Consider the following 17718-nt stretch of genomic DNA (forward strand, 5'->3'; position numbering starts at 1 on the left):
AAGAAAAAGAATTTAGATTAAAGCAGCCAGACAATCAAGCAATATGCATACGAATTTTTTTTCCAAAATAGGAAATCTCTGTTTTATTATCTTTACATGCCCTTTCAATAATAAAAACAAAAACACCCAAACAATTCAACGTTCTTGGATTCTGTGCAGAAAACTGGGAAGGGGTGACTTGTTCTTTGTAAAACAAAATTGGGGCAGGGGAAAGGTGAAACCAAAAATAGTGCAAAAGAAACCCTGTCAAAATGCATGGTTTTTTTAGGGGGTGGAATTGAATGCTCAGAAGATGCCATTCCCCCGTTCTTATTTAAAACTGTCTTGTATAACTCATACAAGAACATCCCATTCTACTGTGCCGTCTCAATTATGAATATTCAACCTGGCTTTCAAACTTCCAATCATATAATCCTCCCCCCGTAACAAACAAGGTATCTTTTAAAAAGATGATTTACCACACATTTGAACTGGCATTTAAAGGGCAAAGCTACCCAAGGTAAACAATTGTTTCGTCCAGCGTGCAACAACAGCTACACTCCTAAAGGAAACTGAAGTTGTACCAGCACACACCGGTTCCACCCAAACAAAACATTTGCCTCAAGCTTGTAGGATTCCAGCTAGGCTGTTCATCTGCCAAGAGTATAGCCAAGGTAATTTACCCAACTTTACAGGCCTGAGTTTCTCCAACTTTATCAGATTTGGTTCAACACAGCAGAAGAGCATTCATGTCCTCTTAAATCACTGGCTTGTGCTTTGACTGAAAAGTGAATTTCACCATTGGCACCCCCTATTATGTTTAGATTTTCGTTTTAAGAGATGTTTCACATGCAGTGGGGCAGGGGGACACTGCATATGAATATACACGAATTGTGGCCTTTTTGAAAAATAGACAATGCCATTAAGGAAACATTGTCCGAGTGTCTGCTGCAACAGAGGAAGCCATAGGAGAGCCAGGGATGGCGTGGCTTAAAGAGGAACAGAGTGGCTGAAATTGCATTGACCCACACCTAGCAGGCAGCAAACCTGCAGCATCACTTTGCAAGAATCCACTGCAAAACATGGAATCTGGGTGTTCTCTGCTTATATGAAGCGATCGCTATGTGCACAATCGGGTTGCACAATGCGGCAAAGCCACAAGGAGGTGAAAACAGCCCAGTTTGGAGTCCACAACCCCTTCACTTCATCAGCCTGCTGCGAACAAGAAACCAGCAGGAACTCAAACCTGAAAGTTGCCATAGCCGTGGGATGATTTTAAACGCAATTGGTTCGCTCTGGAAATTTGTCCTCGTAACTAAATCTAGCAGTACCCCAAGGAGAAACTTCAAGCGTTGGCTTGCCTTTTAGAGGCCCGATTGCTTCCTCGCAAATTCTACATTTTGGTCCGCCGAGAAATGTACTGCAAGGCGATTCCACATGTCTTGCCTTGTGCAGCCAGGATTGGGTTTTAAGTAAGGAACAGGGTGGTTGAGAGAAGAGGCTACATGTCAGCTCGGCTCAGTTTTAATGATCTAGGATACTGACAATGGCAAGAAACGGGGAGAACTGGTATGTGTCTATGGCATAGCAAAGGGCAGTAAGAAATGGAGGAGGGAGCATCTCTTGGCAGCTTGTCGTCAAGGGCAAGTGGGCTGTGTGGCTTGGGCTGTTTCGGCCAAAACGAAACGAAGGATGCCATTTGCCACGTCCAACGTTTCATCTTTCTCCAGCACAATATCATAGGCTTCAAGGTACTTCCCCCGCTGTTCCTCCACCTGCATGGAGAGAGGAAGAGGAAGAGGAAGAGGAAGAGGAAGAGGAAGAGGAAGAGGAAGAAGAAGAAGAAGAAGAAGAAGAAGAAGAAGAAGAAGAAGAAGAAGAAGAAGAATTTATTATACCCCACACATCTGGCTGGGTTCCCCCAGCCACTCTAGGCAGCTTCCAACAGAATGTTAAAAACACGATAAAACATCAAACATTAAAAATTTCCCTAAACAGGGCTGCCTTCACATGTCTTCAAAAAGTCAGATAGCTGTTTTATCTCTTTGACATGTGGTAGGAGGGCGTTCCACAGGGAGGGCACCACCACTGAGAAGGCCCTCTGCCTGGTTCCCTGTAATCTCACTTCTCGCAGGGAGGGAACCGCCAGAAGGCCCTTGGAGCTGGACCTCAGTGTCTGGGCTGAACGATGGGGGTGGAGACACTCCTTCAGGTATACTGGGCCGAGGCCGTTTAGGGCTTTAAAGGTCAGCACCAACACTTTGAATTGCGCTCAGAAATGTATTGGCAGCCAATGTAGGTCTTTCAGGACTGGTGTTATGTGGTCTCGGCAGCCACTCCCAGTCACCAGTCTAGCTGCTGCATTCTGGATTAGTTGTAGTTTCTGGGTCATCTTCATAGGGAGGATGAATAGGTCTGACAGGCACTCAGCACTGGCTAGCACAGTGTTGTTACAGTGGTTTCCAAGCGGTGTTCTAGTTACTTCAAAGATCCTCAGGGGTTCCTATATGAGATCATCTATTGCTTCCACCCTGCTCTTCATCACCCAAGATGATCCCAGAGGAGCCAGTTACCAATGCCAATAAAATAACCTCTAACCTAACTGTTAGTTCAGCCTTGCACTAGAACAAGTGTTTTAAAGTTAGTTTAAATTAATTCTCAGGGTTAGATTTACTGTTTGTGTGTGCCGTTTGCCTGCAAGTCTGCAGTTCTCACAAATTCTGGAATGCATTCAGATATCAACAGCAAAAGATCCAAAAAAGGGGGTGTCAAAGTTGAGCATGAGAACTGCAGGCTTGTAAGCAAACTGCATGCTTCATTTGTTTAGCCACTTGAATGAATCCTCATATTTGCCTACTGCTTTGTCTTATAATCAGCCACCGCAGCGATGCCTTTAACACCAGTTTTGATCTGCAGGTAATAATATATATATCTCCATGTCATAGCTGTCAACTTACAGATTTGAAAATAAGGGGCCAGCAGCCTCAAAAATAAGGGATCAGCAGCCAAAATAAGGGATTTTCCAAGCACATGTATGTTCAACTTCTAAGTCCCTCCGAGCCAAAGGCAAAAAGCCCAGCCAGCAGCCAAACGAAGCCTCAAGCGGTGGTTCCCACAGCACAGCAACCCGGCAAAGGGGATGCATCAAGGAAAATCACCGTCACCTCTCCGCTGGGAAGTGCTGAGCAAAGGCAAGTCCCCAGGCAACGCGGCCGATTTGATCGGCACAAGGCATGCAAGTTCCACCCCCCAGTCATTCTTAGACTCCTTATTGGGTGAGCAACGCAGCCAAGCAACACAGTTGGAACCTCCCTCCTCCCTGGTCAGCAGGGAGGGAGGGAGAGGAGCTGCTTCCTTTGAAACCCGGGAAATTTAAGGGACATCATCAATAAGGGACAGCAGCGGGACACAGCACTGTGATAAGGGACTTTCCCGCCAAATAAGGGATGGCTGACAGCTATGCTCCGTGCTTTTTTTCTGCTAATTTCTGCAGGTCAAGCCTTTGTTGGCAGCACAAGAAGGGGAGGGGCACAATCTTTTCATGGACCGATGGCCACTTTCCCAGCTCTCCAAGTCTGCCACCCGAAAGGGCCATCTCACCTTGTCTCACAGCCCTTCCACAGTCAGCTGTGCCCGGCTGGGTAATCCCAACTCACCCTGTCATTCAGGAAGCCAACCCGGAGGATGTTCTCCACATCAATGACACCATCTGCCATACTGAGATCGCCCATGGAATCTCCAAGGAGTAAGATGTTTGTCCTTGTGCACAGCTGCTGGAAATACTCTGTATCCTTCAGGACCGTGTTGTTCTTGTTGTAAGTGTGGATGAGGGGCTCTTTGAAACCTCGCAGAACTCCCTGCATGGAGGACACAAAAACAAATGAGATAAACGAGTCACAGAAATAGGCAGCTTCTGTGTTGTGTTTGTGTGCAGCCAAACTACTCAGCAGTAATTACTTCAAAGTCGTTAAGTGTCCTTTTCTTTCTTTTTTAAAAATAATTTTTATTGGAAATTTTATTTACAACATAGCATAAACCCCCACCCCCCCAATATAGAATTCTGCCCTCATTAAACGTGAACATAACATACAATAAGCATAACATACAACAATACAAACAACCAAATAAAAGACTTCCTTTATCCTGTATCTGGCTTCCTTATTTACTTCTTATAAGCTGTTTCCTTTATGAATAATTATTAAGATTTTTCTAATTATAACTTAAATATCCACAAAGTCTCCTGCAGACATTAATCAAAACAAGTCCAGGTATGTATTTTAGGGCACTGTTTTGTGAAGTATTCTCTGCATTTCCCTCATGCTTTTTGAAACTCTTGTCTAGTGTGATCTCTAATTGCCTCTGTTAATCTAGCCAGTTCAATATACTCTAACAGTTTGTCTTGCCATTCCCTTTTTGATGGCACAATTTCTTTTTTCCAATTTTTAGCTATTAGGATCCTTGCCGCTCCTGTGGCATAGAGGAATATTTTCTGATCTTCTCTTGCTATACCTGTGTCCGTTATCCCTAGTACAAAAGCTTCTGTATTTTTCATAAAGTTATACTTAAACATTTTTTTAAGCTCGTCATATACAGTGCTATGTTCCAGAAGCTTTTGATTTTTTCACATGTCCAGTGTCCTTTTCAATTTACAAATCATTTCATCTGAAGCTTATCCAGGCGATTTCACAATAAACAATAAACACCTATATAAAAACAGTTTAAACAATTGCATGTACAGAAATGCTTCAAGATCCAACACAAACAGAAATCTCCTCTTAGAAAGCTCACTGAAAAAGCAAAGTCTTTAAGTTGCCATTCTTCTTTAGTTGGGACTTTGCTCAATTTCCATTTTGGGGCTAACAAAACACCAGCCGCAGTAGTGGCATGCATAAATAACCTTTTTTAACACCTGGGAATTCCCTGGCAACTCAAACTGATAGAAAATGTGCAGCTTGCAGACCTAACACTTAGAATAAGAGAACAAGAAGAACATACATTTAAAGAAGATTGGAAACTGTTTTTTTGAATATATATGGAGGAAAATTGTGTCTATTTGAAAACATGGGCAGCATTAAGATAAATTCAACAGTGTAAATAAGTTTTGATGGATGTAATCAGTGCTTTTTTTCGGGGGGGGGACACAGAGGGACGCATACCCCTAAACATTTTGTGAATCTAAGTTTGGACTACTGCAATGCACTCTACGTGGGGCTACCTTTGAAGGTGACTCGGAAACTACAACTAATCCAGAATGCGGCAGCTAGACTGGTGACTGGGGGCGGCCGCCGAGACCATATAACAGTGGTCTTGAAAGACCTACACTGGCTCCCAGTACATTTCCGAGCACAATTCAAAGTGTTGGTGCTGACCTTTAAAGCCCTAAACGGCCTCAGTCCAGTATACCTGAAGGAGCGTCTCCACCCCCATCATTCTGCCCGGACGTTGAGGTCCAGCGTCGAGGGCCTTCTGGCGGTTCCCTCATTGCAAGAAGCAAAGCTACAGGGAACCAGGCAGAGGGCCTTCCCGGTAGTGGCGCCCGCCCTGTGGAACGCCCTTCCAGCAGATGTCAAAGCGATAAACAACTACCTGACATTCAGAAGACATCTTAAGGCAGCCCTGTTCAGGGAAGTTTTTAACGTGTGATATTTTACTGTATTTTTGGTTTCTATGGAAGCCACCCAGAGTGGCTGGGGAGGCCCAGCCAGATGGGCGGGGTATAAATAATAAATTATTATTATTATTATTATTATTATTATTATTATTATTATTATTATTATTGAGGGGCAGTATTTCAATATGAGTAGGAAAATGAGGGTAACCCTAAACATTTTTTAAGAAAAAAGTTTTGATGGATGTAATAATGGAATACTGAATGGTTTAGTTTATATAAAATATGCAGGGATTTATGTTTTGTAAAATGAACCAAGAAAGAGAAGAAGGGAAGTCACTGAAATTTAAGGGTTGGTTAAATGAATATCCTAAAATGTAAAACAGAAAATTTAATAAAAATTATAGAAAAAAGAAAAGGAAAAGGAAAGTCTTGCACAGATGCTGAATGGACAACAGCCTTTGTGCTTCTTTGAAGCACCTTATCTACATCCTTAGGCCTCAACGACTTAAACTGATCCCACGAAACTGGCCTAGACATTGCATTGGACACTTCACCCAAATTTGCCACAAATATGGAATCCAAGTCATCACAGAGATGAGTGATTTTACCTTCAAAGTGCCTAGCAAACATGTCACACAGCACACCTCCAAGGGTTCAAGTACCCTCATCACCAGGCAAGTGTGAATAAACTCCAAAACTCTCCAAACAGCACTGGTGGACAACTACTTGATGATACAATAATAATAATTTTATTCTTTGTACCCTGCCCATCTGACTGGGTTGCCCCAGTTACTCAGTGGTTTCCAGCATATACAAAAACATAATAAAACATTAAACATTAAAAACTTCCCTATACAGCAAAATGATTCCTCACCTGGATGTAGTAAACATGAATATGTCCTATAGTGCCTGTTCAGTCATCTTTATGACAAATTATCCGCCATATGCACTTAAAGCTCTCATCCAGCTTATTTCATTGCCCATGCTCTTCGCTGAACAGCACCAGAGAGGCGTGGTTGTGTTGAAGGCTCAATGAGAGCTGGGACCGAGTCTCTTATAAATAATTTTTATCACTACAACCGTGGGACATGGGTGGCGCTGTGGGTTAAACCACAGAGCCTAGGACTTGCCGATCAGAAGGTTGGCGGTTCGAATCCCCGCGACGGGGTGAGCTCCCGTTGCTCAGTCCCTGCTCCTACCCACCTAGCAGCTCGAAAGCACGTCAAAGTGCAAGTAGATAAATAGGTACCGCTTCCGGGAAGGTAAACGGCGTTTCCGTGCACTGCTCTGGTTCGTCAGAAGCGGCTTAGTCATGCTGGCCACATGACCCGGAAGCTGTACGCCGGCTCCCTCGGCCAGTAAAGCGAGATGAGCGCCACAACCCCAGAGTCGGTCACGACTGAACCTAATGGTCAGGGGTCCCTTTAGCTTTACCTATCACTACAACCAAAATTCTGCTCATCCTGGTAGAGCCTGGGAGTTTCTGGCTAACCCCAGAAGGCACACTCCTGCCTTCCATTTATCCCGTCCTATTAATACCATCCCAAAACTTTCTAAGCCCCCCCCCCCCCCAACACAGTGTTCAGACTGGCACACTGCTTCCATGCCAGAGCAGATAGGAGTTGGGGGAAGTGAAGTGGGCTCAACTCACACTGTCGTCAAAATCCATGTAGTTGGAGACCACGTTGACATTGGGATAGAACGCCCCAGCCTGGCGAATTATCTCCTCTAGCACATCACCCACACCTGCTGAGAAGATGAAGAGGGGTACTTTGTTCTGGTGAAGCTGGTCAAATAAGATGTTGAAGCCGTCTCTGAATGCAAGAAAGAAAGGAAGTGTAACGTTCGACGGAAATGGTGAAACACACAAGGCTATTTCCATTCATGGCTCACTAAACCATGGCTTACTGCAATGTCCGGACAGGGTCAAAATATTGCAGTGTTTAAATTAAACAATTTGTATGCATGGTTTTTTTAAAAAGGAAATATACAATATAACAATGGGAAACTCTATTTAAAGCAATTATTTTAACACAACGTTTTGCTTGGCAATCATTTTAACACAACATTTTGCTTGGCAATTATTTTAACAACGTTTTTGCTTATTATTTCAGTTGCCTTGAAAATCCACCCTGCTGTAGGGATATGGCACACGTTACAAGGGACAAACCCACTTTTGACTGGTAGGAAGCCGCCATCAATCCTAGATCACCAACTAGTGTACATGCATGAGACACACTTCTTGTAATCACGATTTACATCTTAATTGTGCCGTTAACTACAGTGGTGCCCCGCAAGACTAAATTAATTTGTTCCGCAATTTTTGCCGTCTAGCGAATTTTTCTTCTTGCGAAGCACGGATTAAACGGTTTAACAAACTCGCGAGACGTTTTCGTCTTGCGAAGCAAGCACATAGGGGAATTCGTCTTGAGAGGCAAATCGCGAATGAAAAAACCTTTCGTCTAGCAAGTTTTTTGTCTTGCGAGGCATTCGTCTTGCGGGGCACCACTGTAAAAACAAAAACAAAAATGAATGTGTGGAGAGATCCTTAGATAAGCCTCTGTCTCCTCAACCCCTTCCACAAGGATAATAAAGCTGACCTACCCTACTAGCCTAAATGTTAATAAATGTGAAATGCTTTGAATACATCGAACATGATATATAAATGCTATCATTTGTGACAGAACATTCCTTTCAGGCTCTGGCTGCTTCTCCCTCTTTTACGGCTTCCAGTCCTGCTGCTCTCCCAAATCTCCCCATCCACAGCCATGTTTTTCCTTGCCAAATCTGGTCAACGACTGCATCATCATCATCATCATTATCATCATCATCATAATTTATTATTTATACCCCGCCCATCTGGCTGGGTTTCCCCAGCCACTCTGGGCGGCTTCCAACAGAATATTAAAATACAGTAATTTATTAAACATTAAAAGCTTCCCTAAACAGGGCTGCCTTCAGATGTCTTGTAAAAATCTGGTAAGTTGTTTTTCTCTTTGACATCTGGTGGGAGGGCATTCTACAGGGTGGGTGCCACTACCGAGAAGGCCCTCTGCCTAGTTCCCTGTAACCTCACTTCTCGCAAGTTTAAAATACCTGCATTCTGTGTGCCAAGTAGGCGTGTGAAAAATCAGCAAGCCCTCAAACTCCGGAACCCAATGGCACACTTCAATTTCAAGTGTCAAAATTCCACCTTGCCCTGACAGCAAATTCCGGAAGGGTTGAGGCAGAGGAGGACACAGACCACAAAAATAAAGTTGTTCCCCCATCCCACCTGCCCACCTCTTCTTGCACACATCATCCAAATTTTGTACCTGAGCATGACATCCGACTCTTTCACAACCTGGGCGATATCGCTTTTCTTTATCTTCTGTTGGGCCAGGAGGTCGTGGGCCTTCGTCCACCTGGAACACACACACCTGTCCTATCAGGGACCAGGAGTCCTCTGTGGGTGTATCTATTGAGCTTACAGAACCTCTAGTTGGTTTGTTTCTCCAGGCACATGAGCGATTCTTGTGTTTGCTTGACCTCCACAGATCAGACCTGTCTCAGGTGATGTGTCTGTGCCTCCGATCCCTTTTAAGATCCTCAAACCTCTCATTAATGGTGGAAATGTAAAGAAAAGGAAGGTACCTTTTATCATATGTGGTGGACATGTCCCAAGGTGAAAGGCTTCTGGGAAAAGATTTATAATGAGTTGAAAAAAATGTTGAAATATACATTTATTAAAAAGCCAGAAGCCTTTCTACTTGGAATAATAGGTTTGGAATTGCCCAAGAAAGATGTTAGACTGTTTTTATATGCCACAACTGCAGCAAGAATTTTGTTAGCCAAAAACTGGAAATTACAAGAAATACCAACAGTGGAGGAATGGCAGATGAAGATGATGGACTTTTTGGAGCTGACCGACCTGACTGGAAGAATCCGCAAACAGAAAGAAGAGGAGCATCAAGAAGAATGGAAGAATATCAAGGACTATTTAGTTAGATATTCTAAGATAACATATGTAGAATTACTTGTAAGTACCAAATTGGCCTAGGAGTAAAATATGCTGAATTGTACAACATTTTGGATTGAAAATATTATGAAAAGAACGAAAGATGTTAATTGAATAAGTTAATTTTATTTGAAAGTGGATATTGGAAACTTGCTACAATGAGTTCTATGGAAACTCAACTGGGGGGATTTGAGGAAGTCATCTAACAATGATATTTAAATTAGGATTTTAACAACTAGGATATATGTTTGTTCTTTTGTAATGTTTTTCTTTTATGTTTGTTATAAAATTGGAAAATTAATAAAAAATATGGGGGGGGACTCTCATTAATGGAGTTGGGGTGTGTGTGTTCTGTAATGGAAGAAAGCACCCTTTCCTCCTTGTTAAGGAAAACATTACCTCTTCTGACACAAATACTCACCATTCTATCATGAGGGGCAATTTGTCCTCCATTGTCCGGTACGGATCAATTTCAATAGGGTAGTAATGATGGAGCAGATCTTTTAGCTGGAACAGTTCCCAGTATCAAGAAAAGGAAGGGGGGATATTTAGCTAGTCAGAAGATAAAACATGCACATTTCAAGATGGAGGTTTTCCAAGATGGAGGTTCTGGCTAGGACTGGGACAACCAACTGCATAGCCTGCTCCCCATCATATTAGGAGGATAGGATGGGTATTGATCGTTAGCCAGTACTTGCAGGGTACAGTCCCCCAAGGGGGTGGGCGACAGAAACAGGAAAAGCATCTTCATGTTATCCGTTATTTGGTTTCTTGCTTGGGGGACTAGTTGCAGGCAAGTCAAACCTACACGGAGACTGTAGAATAGAGAGAACTCAAAAAGTCATTCATGAGGTCTTAACCTCTCAATAGAAGGAATGGAGAATTCTCTGTTTCAAAACCTTAGTCCCCTCATAGAACTCAAGGTTCCTTGAGCTCCTAACAGCAGGAGGGAATGGAACTGGGAAGTCAGTTTAGACTTTAAAATATCAGCATGCTGATGGGAGGTTTTGCTTCTGCACATGACTCTGGCAAACCGTTCTAAGCTGAAGCATTCCTTCCTCACCCTAGAATGTTCAGTTCACATTGAGTTCATGAAACATTGTACCCTGACCTGTTCTTAATGCATGGTTGACCACATCTATGGGATGCGATAGTTATGTTCTTTTAAGTCTTGCTATATCAATCACTAGTAATAGTTTAAGTCTTGCTATATCAATCACTAGTAATAAGTTTAATAAGGAGGTTTTCACGCCTGTCCAATTCTGTGTTCCCTTTCCCAACCTTTAATCTATTGATGATTAATGCTTATATGCAACCCTTGCGTTGTATTTGTGTTAACCAATCAGCAACAAGCACATATGTGGCAATGCTGTAATATTCAATAAAAGGGACTCCCCGAGACATGCTCGGCAGATGCCTCCCATATGACACTCATCATTTGTCTGTCGCTTATTTCAACCCAACAGCATGCCAAGATATGAAAGCTCATACCTTTTTCTTGCCTTCTTCGCTGATGACCCGGCTGTTATCTATGATATCTGAAGAGACACACACACAAAATATATGCCAAATTCCAAATATCGAATTCATTTTTATAAATACCGTATTAAGGTCTGGTTAACTACTATAACAATTATTATTTTTTGTCACGTATACAATTTTTAGTAACATTTTAGTTCCCCTCATCAAATATGGAAAATAACACCATTCAGAGATCTAAGTCTAGTATCTGACTTGTGATAAGCCCAATTTTGTAAAATATTGTTTTCCAGAATTCTTGTAGCTTCTCCCAGGACCACCACTTGTGAAAATATTTACTCAGGTACCATCTGCAAATAACCCTGAATCAGTTTACTCTCATTTGGGGTCAGTGTTCGAAATTTCACACACTAATACCACATCCAGTAGAATTCTATCAGTCATATTTTATGTGTACAATTGGAATGAATTCCAGGAACCAAAATGCTTTTTCTGTGCAGCCTGAGCAGGAGCAGTGAACAATGTTATAGTTAATTGTTGTAACTTGTCTTCCGTTACCCCCCCCCCCCTCCCCACTGCCCTGCTCACGGTGGTGAATAATATTCTTACGTTATGAATGGTTTGTGTCACCATTTTTTTAAAAAAAAGGGTTAGGAATAGGCCAATATATATGTGGACTGTCCCAAAGGCTTGGAGGGACCAAGAGGGAGAGATAAAAGTCAGTGGTGTTTTACAAGAGAAAGATGAAATAGCAAAGGGCCAAAACTGGACTCACTGTAGGAAGTAGGGCAGCGCCGACCGTTGAACCCGAACCGAGTCAGAGTCATGTCAAAATCAGAAATGACCTGGTGAGAACAAGGAAGGAAAATGAGAGAGAGAGAGAGAGAGAGAGAGAGAGAGAGACATTACAAGGGATTCATTGCCTAGCCCAAGAAACTACTCTACAGATTCAGGGAACCAAGAAATTGGTAACTCTCAAGAGTTACCAAGAGTTATCTCAGGTGGGCAGCCTTCAGGCCTTCAATGCCGCCTGCCTCTGCTACCATCACCACTGCTGAATTTGTCAAGTGTCACTCACTAAGCTCATCAAACAGCTGCTTGGAGCTGCCTGAATGGAGTGTGATTTAAATGTGGAGGAAGGTGATCTCCCCATCTGCACAACTGCACTCTCTTCAGCCTGCTGTTTTTGTTTTGCTGTTTGGTGGGCTAAGGGACGATTCCCAGTGCCTATCAACTGGGGAGGTGGGAAGGCACGATGGGATCTCTGCACATCAAGTGATTCCACCTGATGATTGGTGCTTCACACTAAACAGGCTCAAAACTGAGACTGAGAAGGAACCAAATAAATTCTTAATTTACAGTGGGCCGGAGTCATTCCAAGTTGTCCTGTCAAACCGTCAAAACATTTGTTATTTGCATCAATGTCACATGATGCCAGGTGTCAGAGCTGCTTGAAGATCCTAGCTCACAGAGGATCACGCTAGCCAGCGGTCATTAAGTAAAAGTCTTTATTGAATTACAGTTTCCATTCTCACGCTGCTGCGCGCAACTCTACGCCTAGTAGCTAGGTCGGCGAAGCTCCGTCTGAGTCTCCGCCCTGTGTGCACCAACTTAATATCCTAGCCTTGCTCCACCTTTTCCTCCTGACTGTCCTCCTCTGGGTCCCTCTACCCCCCGGGGCTTCTTCCTTCCGGGATTCTTCTGACGCTGACCCAGACCCTCCTGCCTCTTTGCGCCGGGCTTTAGGACCTGGCTCTCTTTCGGGGCTGCTTACTGCGCCGCCTTCCTCTGCATTTGAACTTGGCGCGCGCGCCCAACCTTCCACTTTCCTCTCAACCGTTTCTTCGCTCCCCGATGGAGGTGTGGCCATCCCCGACTCATGTCCTCCCTCCTGTGGAGGTGTGGCCACTCCTGACTCATGTCCTCCCTCCTGTGGTGAGCTGCCAGCGCTTCCCCCCTGGCTCCCTTCCTCTTCCCTGCTTCCTGGCGGTGACGCTGGTCCCGATTTCCAGCTGCTCCCCCCTGAGTCCTCTCTGGCTCTGTCTTCCTGGGGTGCCCCCCTAGACTCCCCCCTTGCCCTCGCCACTGGTGCTCCTTTCTGTGAATCCTCTGATTCACTGGAAAGACTAGGAGATCTCGGGTCGTCGTCGTCACTCATCTTTTCTTCTGCCTCCTCCCCTTCGCTCTCTGTTTCCTCCCTTGCCCGTGCTTCTGCTCCTAAACCCCTGACACCAGGTTTCATTTACAGAGGGAAACTCAGCTTAAGACGGATAATAATTTGCCAACACAACCTTGTTTCTTCTTGCTTTGAAGAAAGCAATATCTAGCATACACTAGTCAGGCAGTGGCCGGTAAATTCAACACATCTTCACCTGAGCTAAAGCGAATTACGTTTGACGCATGGTAGTCAAATAAGTGCAATTTTAAGAAATAAAAGTCTGTGTTACCATTTACTACAATTGTTGTGCTTTGGTGACACATGACAAATGAGTCCATTCAATCTTTGCCATGGTTTCATTTTAGCATTTCTATAGCTCCTATATCTATGTGTAATAAAGTTTTGGATGTTGGTGAGTTTTAGTCTGCCAAGTGCTCTTAAATCACTTCTCTGATGCAGGCTGGAGAGATACCAGCAGAAAGCATTAAGTTAACAGAACCTGTTTGGGGAACCTGACTTTTCACATGAAATCCAGATGACCCCCAAATTGCCATATTTCCCAAGAAACAACTTTAAGGAGAAGGCTCTCTTGGTGCAGAATGTTATGGCCTTCACGGTTACCTATATGCTTAAACATTCTGAGCACTGCATTAAACCCATGCTGTTCTCATCATTTGACAGGCATTTCCCTAGTAAATAGACAAAGACAAAAACCAGGCAGCGCCTGAGGTAAAAATTTGATCCGAGGTTCATGCAGCTGCTTGTGCAATACATCTGGGAAGAGGCCGGGTGGGAGGGATAAATTAAGGGTACGACAAACAGCAGACAAACAGATGAATACAGGAGCACGCACCTGGAATTTTCCTACCCCACCTTTTCTGAGGGCTGAAATTACATTTTTTACGCGTTCAGGATCCTTCATTCGGACGGTCGCTTTCTCCAGCTCAGGCACCTAGGGAAAGACACAGCACCTGACATTTTCAACAATGCGTGTTCTGTTATTTTTTTATTTACAGTGGTGGCGCTGTGGGTTAAACCACAGAGCCTAGGACTTGCCGATCAGAAGGTCGGCAGTTCGAATCCCCGCGACGGGGTGAGCTCCCGTTGCTCAGTCCCTGCTCCTGCCAACTTCGCAGTTCGAAAGCACAAAGTGCAAGTAGATAAATAGGTACCACTCCGGCAGGAAAGTAAACGGCGTTTCCGTGCGCTGCTCTGGTTTGCCAGAAGCGGCTTAGTCCTGCTGGCCACATGACCCGGAAGCTGTACGCCAGCTCCCTCGGCCAATAAAGCAAGATGAGCACCGCAACCCCAGAGTCGGCCACAACTGGACCTAATGGTCAGGGCCCCCTTTACCTTTTATATGTGCTACATTTCTGTACTAAGGCCCCCAATAGCAATACGGTTATTGAGCCCCTAGCACAGAAAAGCAGCACGTATAAACGACATGCAAATAATACACATTGTTAAAAGCGTAGCGTATAAGTGATATGCAGCATTCATGCTATATAAAGCTCAGCATAAATATAAAACTACAGTTAAAAATAAATAAATAAAAACAGCAGAGCCTTTTAAAATGACATTTACTAAAAAAAACCAGAAGCCCTTTTGATAGGAATTTTAGGACAACTGCCAAAAGAAAAACAGACATTATGTGACAACAGCAGCAAGAATTCTGATAGCACAGAACTGGAAGACTGGAGAAATACCATCAAAGGAACAATGGCAAGAGAAGTTAATGAACTATGCAGAGTTGGCAAAGTTAACAGATTAACTATGTGAAAAAGACAACAGTGACTTTGAAAAAGAATGGGAACCTTTTACATCATATTTGCAGAAAAAACAAAAAAAATAGTGTTATTGGCAGGATTTAAATAAACATTGGCAATTTTATTTATAAAAAAAAAGAAACTTAATAGTACGATAATACAGAAGTATATATAAACAGCAGGATGTAATATGAGATGTAATAAACCAGGGATGGAAGTTGAGGGAAGTCAGCAGGGAAAGGGGAAATTGAAACTTGAATGTAATGTAATGATTACGGACATTGTAAAAATGAAAAACCCAATAAAAATGAATTAAAAAAAAAAAAAAACAGCAGAGCCTTAAAAAAAAAAAAAAGCAAGCAGCTGAATAAGAATTATCTCAGTGGGCCAATAAAAAAGTCTTCACTTTTTGATGTAAAGTTTAACAGAGAGAAGGCTAACTTGACCTCCTTAGGAAGAAAGACCCAAAGCCCAAGTACGCCCACAGCATCCCCCAATGCAAGCATGGTTGGTGTACACAGGTGTGTTTGTGGGTACCTTTCTGCCCAACTTGCTGCTACTCTGAGGAGTCAGTGCCAAGTTGCAGAGAAGACCAAAGGCTCAAAGGGTTTGAGGGACTTGGACAAATTGGCATAGGGAGCCAATGGGAAGAAAGCAAGTCAAATCCTTGCCTGTGGGCTTTACTCTCCCATAGAGCATCCCAGACAATTCCTGCCCCCTCTCCAGTCTAGTCTTCTTGATAGTCTTGCAAAAGGACAGTATTTCTCATCTCCAACCTGCACCCTCCACTTCCCAAGGACCTCCCTGCACTTCCTTCCAAGACCTTCAGCCTTCCCTGAAAGACCACTGGGACTACAACTTCCACTATCCCTGACTATTTAATTGGCAGGCTGATGGGAGCTGGAGTCCATCAACATCTGGAGGGCCGTGGACTCCCAACCTCCACTTCCAAAGGCTCCTTGCTTTTCCTCCATTCCCCCGTTGCACCAACGAACAAGCACCTAGAACAGCCTTTCTCAACTTGTGGATCCCCAGATGTTGTTGGACTACATCTCCCATCACCCCTAGCTAGCAAGGCCAGATGGGAGTTGTAGTTCAACAACATACGGGGACCCACAGGCTGGGAACCGCCAACCTAGAGTATTCATCCTTAGTATTTTGTTGTTGTTGTTGTTTAGTCGTGTCCGACTCTTCGTGACCCCATGGACCAGAGCACGCCAGGCACTCCTGTCTTCCACTGCCTCCCGCGGTTTGGTCAAACTCATGCTGGTAGCTTCGAGAACACTGTCCAACCATCTCGTCCTCTGTCATCCCCTTCTCCCTGTGCCCTCCATCTTTCCCAACATCAGGGTCTTTTCCAGGGAGTCTTCTCTTCTCACGAGGTGGCCAAAGTATTGGAGCCCCAGCTTCAGGATCTGTCCTTCCAGTGAGCACTCAGGGCTGATTTCCTTCAGAATGGATAGGTTTGATCTTCTTGCAGTCCATGTTCTGCTTTAAATCTCCCACCACGTTCACCAAGGGGAAAGACCTATAACGATCTAATTTCCCCCTCCTCATCCCCAGTCACGGACCCCCCACGATTCCACCCCAGAGACCCTCTCTCTCCTCAAACCACGTGAAACCTGACCCCACAAACCTGACCCCCCCCTCCCAGATCACCTTGCAGCAGGGCAGTTGGCTTAGCAGAGCCTAAGCTACAAGTCGGGTCACTGCCAGCTTGAATTTGCACAAGCCACTCCCTCTCTCTCTCTCGGCTTTAGCCTCCACCCCTCCTGTCTGCAATGGGGGGGGGGGAGAATAATAACACTGGCCTACCTTTCAGGGTTGTTGTAAGGATTACATAACCATAATATCATAAGCAAAGCAAAGCTGCTCCTGACAGCTGTCTCCCTGGCACAGAATCCGCTCAGCTCCCTCCAGTGTTTGGCGACCTCCTAATAAAGAAGGGGAACTCACGCCCCCCAGACAGCTGCTTTCCTGGACCCCCACCCCCTCCTTCATACTAAACACCCGCCTTATGAAAAGATCAGATCAGCCCCTAATTCTGCCATATAAACACACCCCATATTCTGTTTGGACAAGCGCAAGGCCGCCTCCAAAAGCCGCATCCCCTTCCCACCAGTTCTGGCTCAGAAAGTGGGTTCCCAACATGTCTTCCCCCCCTCACAACCCCCCCCCCCACAACCCAACACACTTCCGCCTTCCCCCACCTCACCCTACAAAACGGGCATATTCATAGCCGATGGTAGGGGAGATCGCTTGGAAGCGCTGTGCAATTTGCTTTGCAGCCAAAACCCCCCACAGATCTTGAATTAAAGCACCTCGTGTTTTTGGAAAGCGTATTCTCCGACGGCTTGCAAAAAAAAAAGCGCATTTTAGCAAAGCCCCCTTCCTTTTCCCGCCCGCCTTCCCCAGGATCTAACCATGATCTTCGCCCAGCAAGCCGTCCCCGGACGACGAGGAGTTTTGTAACTGGGATCGAGAATGGAGAAAGCCGGAGAAGGAAGGAGAAGAGGGAGGTCTCCTTCCCTGACCTGGGCTGGGCTCCGCAGGCACCTCCTCCTGCGTCTCCGCCCCTCGGGGTCTGGGCCGAGTTCTTGGCTGCTGCTGCTGTCTGAGATCCGGGGAGAGGTTTCCTCCAAGCTGCTTCGATCGCGGCCGGGTTGCTCGCTGCACTTCCCGCCCCCAAACCCCACTCCGCCCCCCGGGATGCGGGTGAGGCATCTGG

At 44.7% G+C, this 17718-nt stretch overlaps 1 protein-coding gene across 2 annotated transcripts; it reads right to left on the reverse strand.

Moving 5' to 3' along the window:
* Positions 1-54: 54 nt before the first annotated feature.
* NT5C3B (5'-nucleotidase, cytosolic IIIB) lies at positions 55-17684 on the reverse strand. Of its 2 annotated transcripts, none has more exons than XM_083470227.1 (9): positions 17414-17684; positions 14078-14176; positions 11842-11911; positions 11079-11125; positions 10009-10094; positions 8905-8994; positions 7242-7404; positions 3636-3836; positions 55-1754 (listed from the first exon to the last, which is right to left on the reverse strand). In XM_083470227.1, exons 1-9 carry the CDS (start codon positions 17414-17416, stop codon positions 1617-1619), a joined length of 897 nt encoding a protein of 298 aa, XP_083326353.1. In that variant the 5' UTR covers positions 17417-17684; the 3' UTR covers positions 55-1616. The 2 variants fall into 2 exon arrangements, with proteins under 2 accessions (XP_083326353.1, XP_083326354.1); XM_083470228.1 differs by having other exon boundaries at positions 14098-14176; positions 17414-17488.
* Between the last annotated feature and the right edge of the window lie 34 nt (positions 17685-17718).

Source organism: Podarcis liolepis, assembly GCF_965112155.1.
Source record: "Podarcis liolepis genome assembly, chromosome: 13".
Classification (NCBI taxonomy): domain Eukaryota; kingdom Metazoa; phylum Chordata; class Lepidosauria; order Squamata; family Lacertidae; genus Podarcis; species Podarcis liolepis.

What these genes read in the sequence shown, in the direction of transcription:
- NT5C3B (XM_083470227.1), bottom strand. An exon ending in GTGGGGTAGGAAAATTCCAG is followed by an intron (nt 11,912 to 14,077) that starts GTGCGTGCTCCT and finishes TGTTCTCACCAG; the next exon opens with GTCATTTCTGATTTTGACAT. An exon ending in TTGGCTTCCTGAATGACAGG is followed by an intron (nt 1,755 to 3,635) that starts GTGAGTTGGGAT and finishes CTCTCCATGCAG; the next exon opens with GTGGAGGAACAGCGGGGGAA.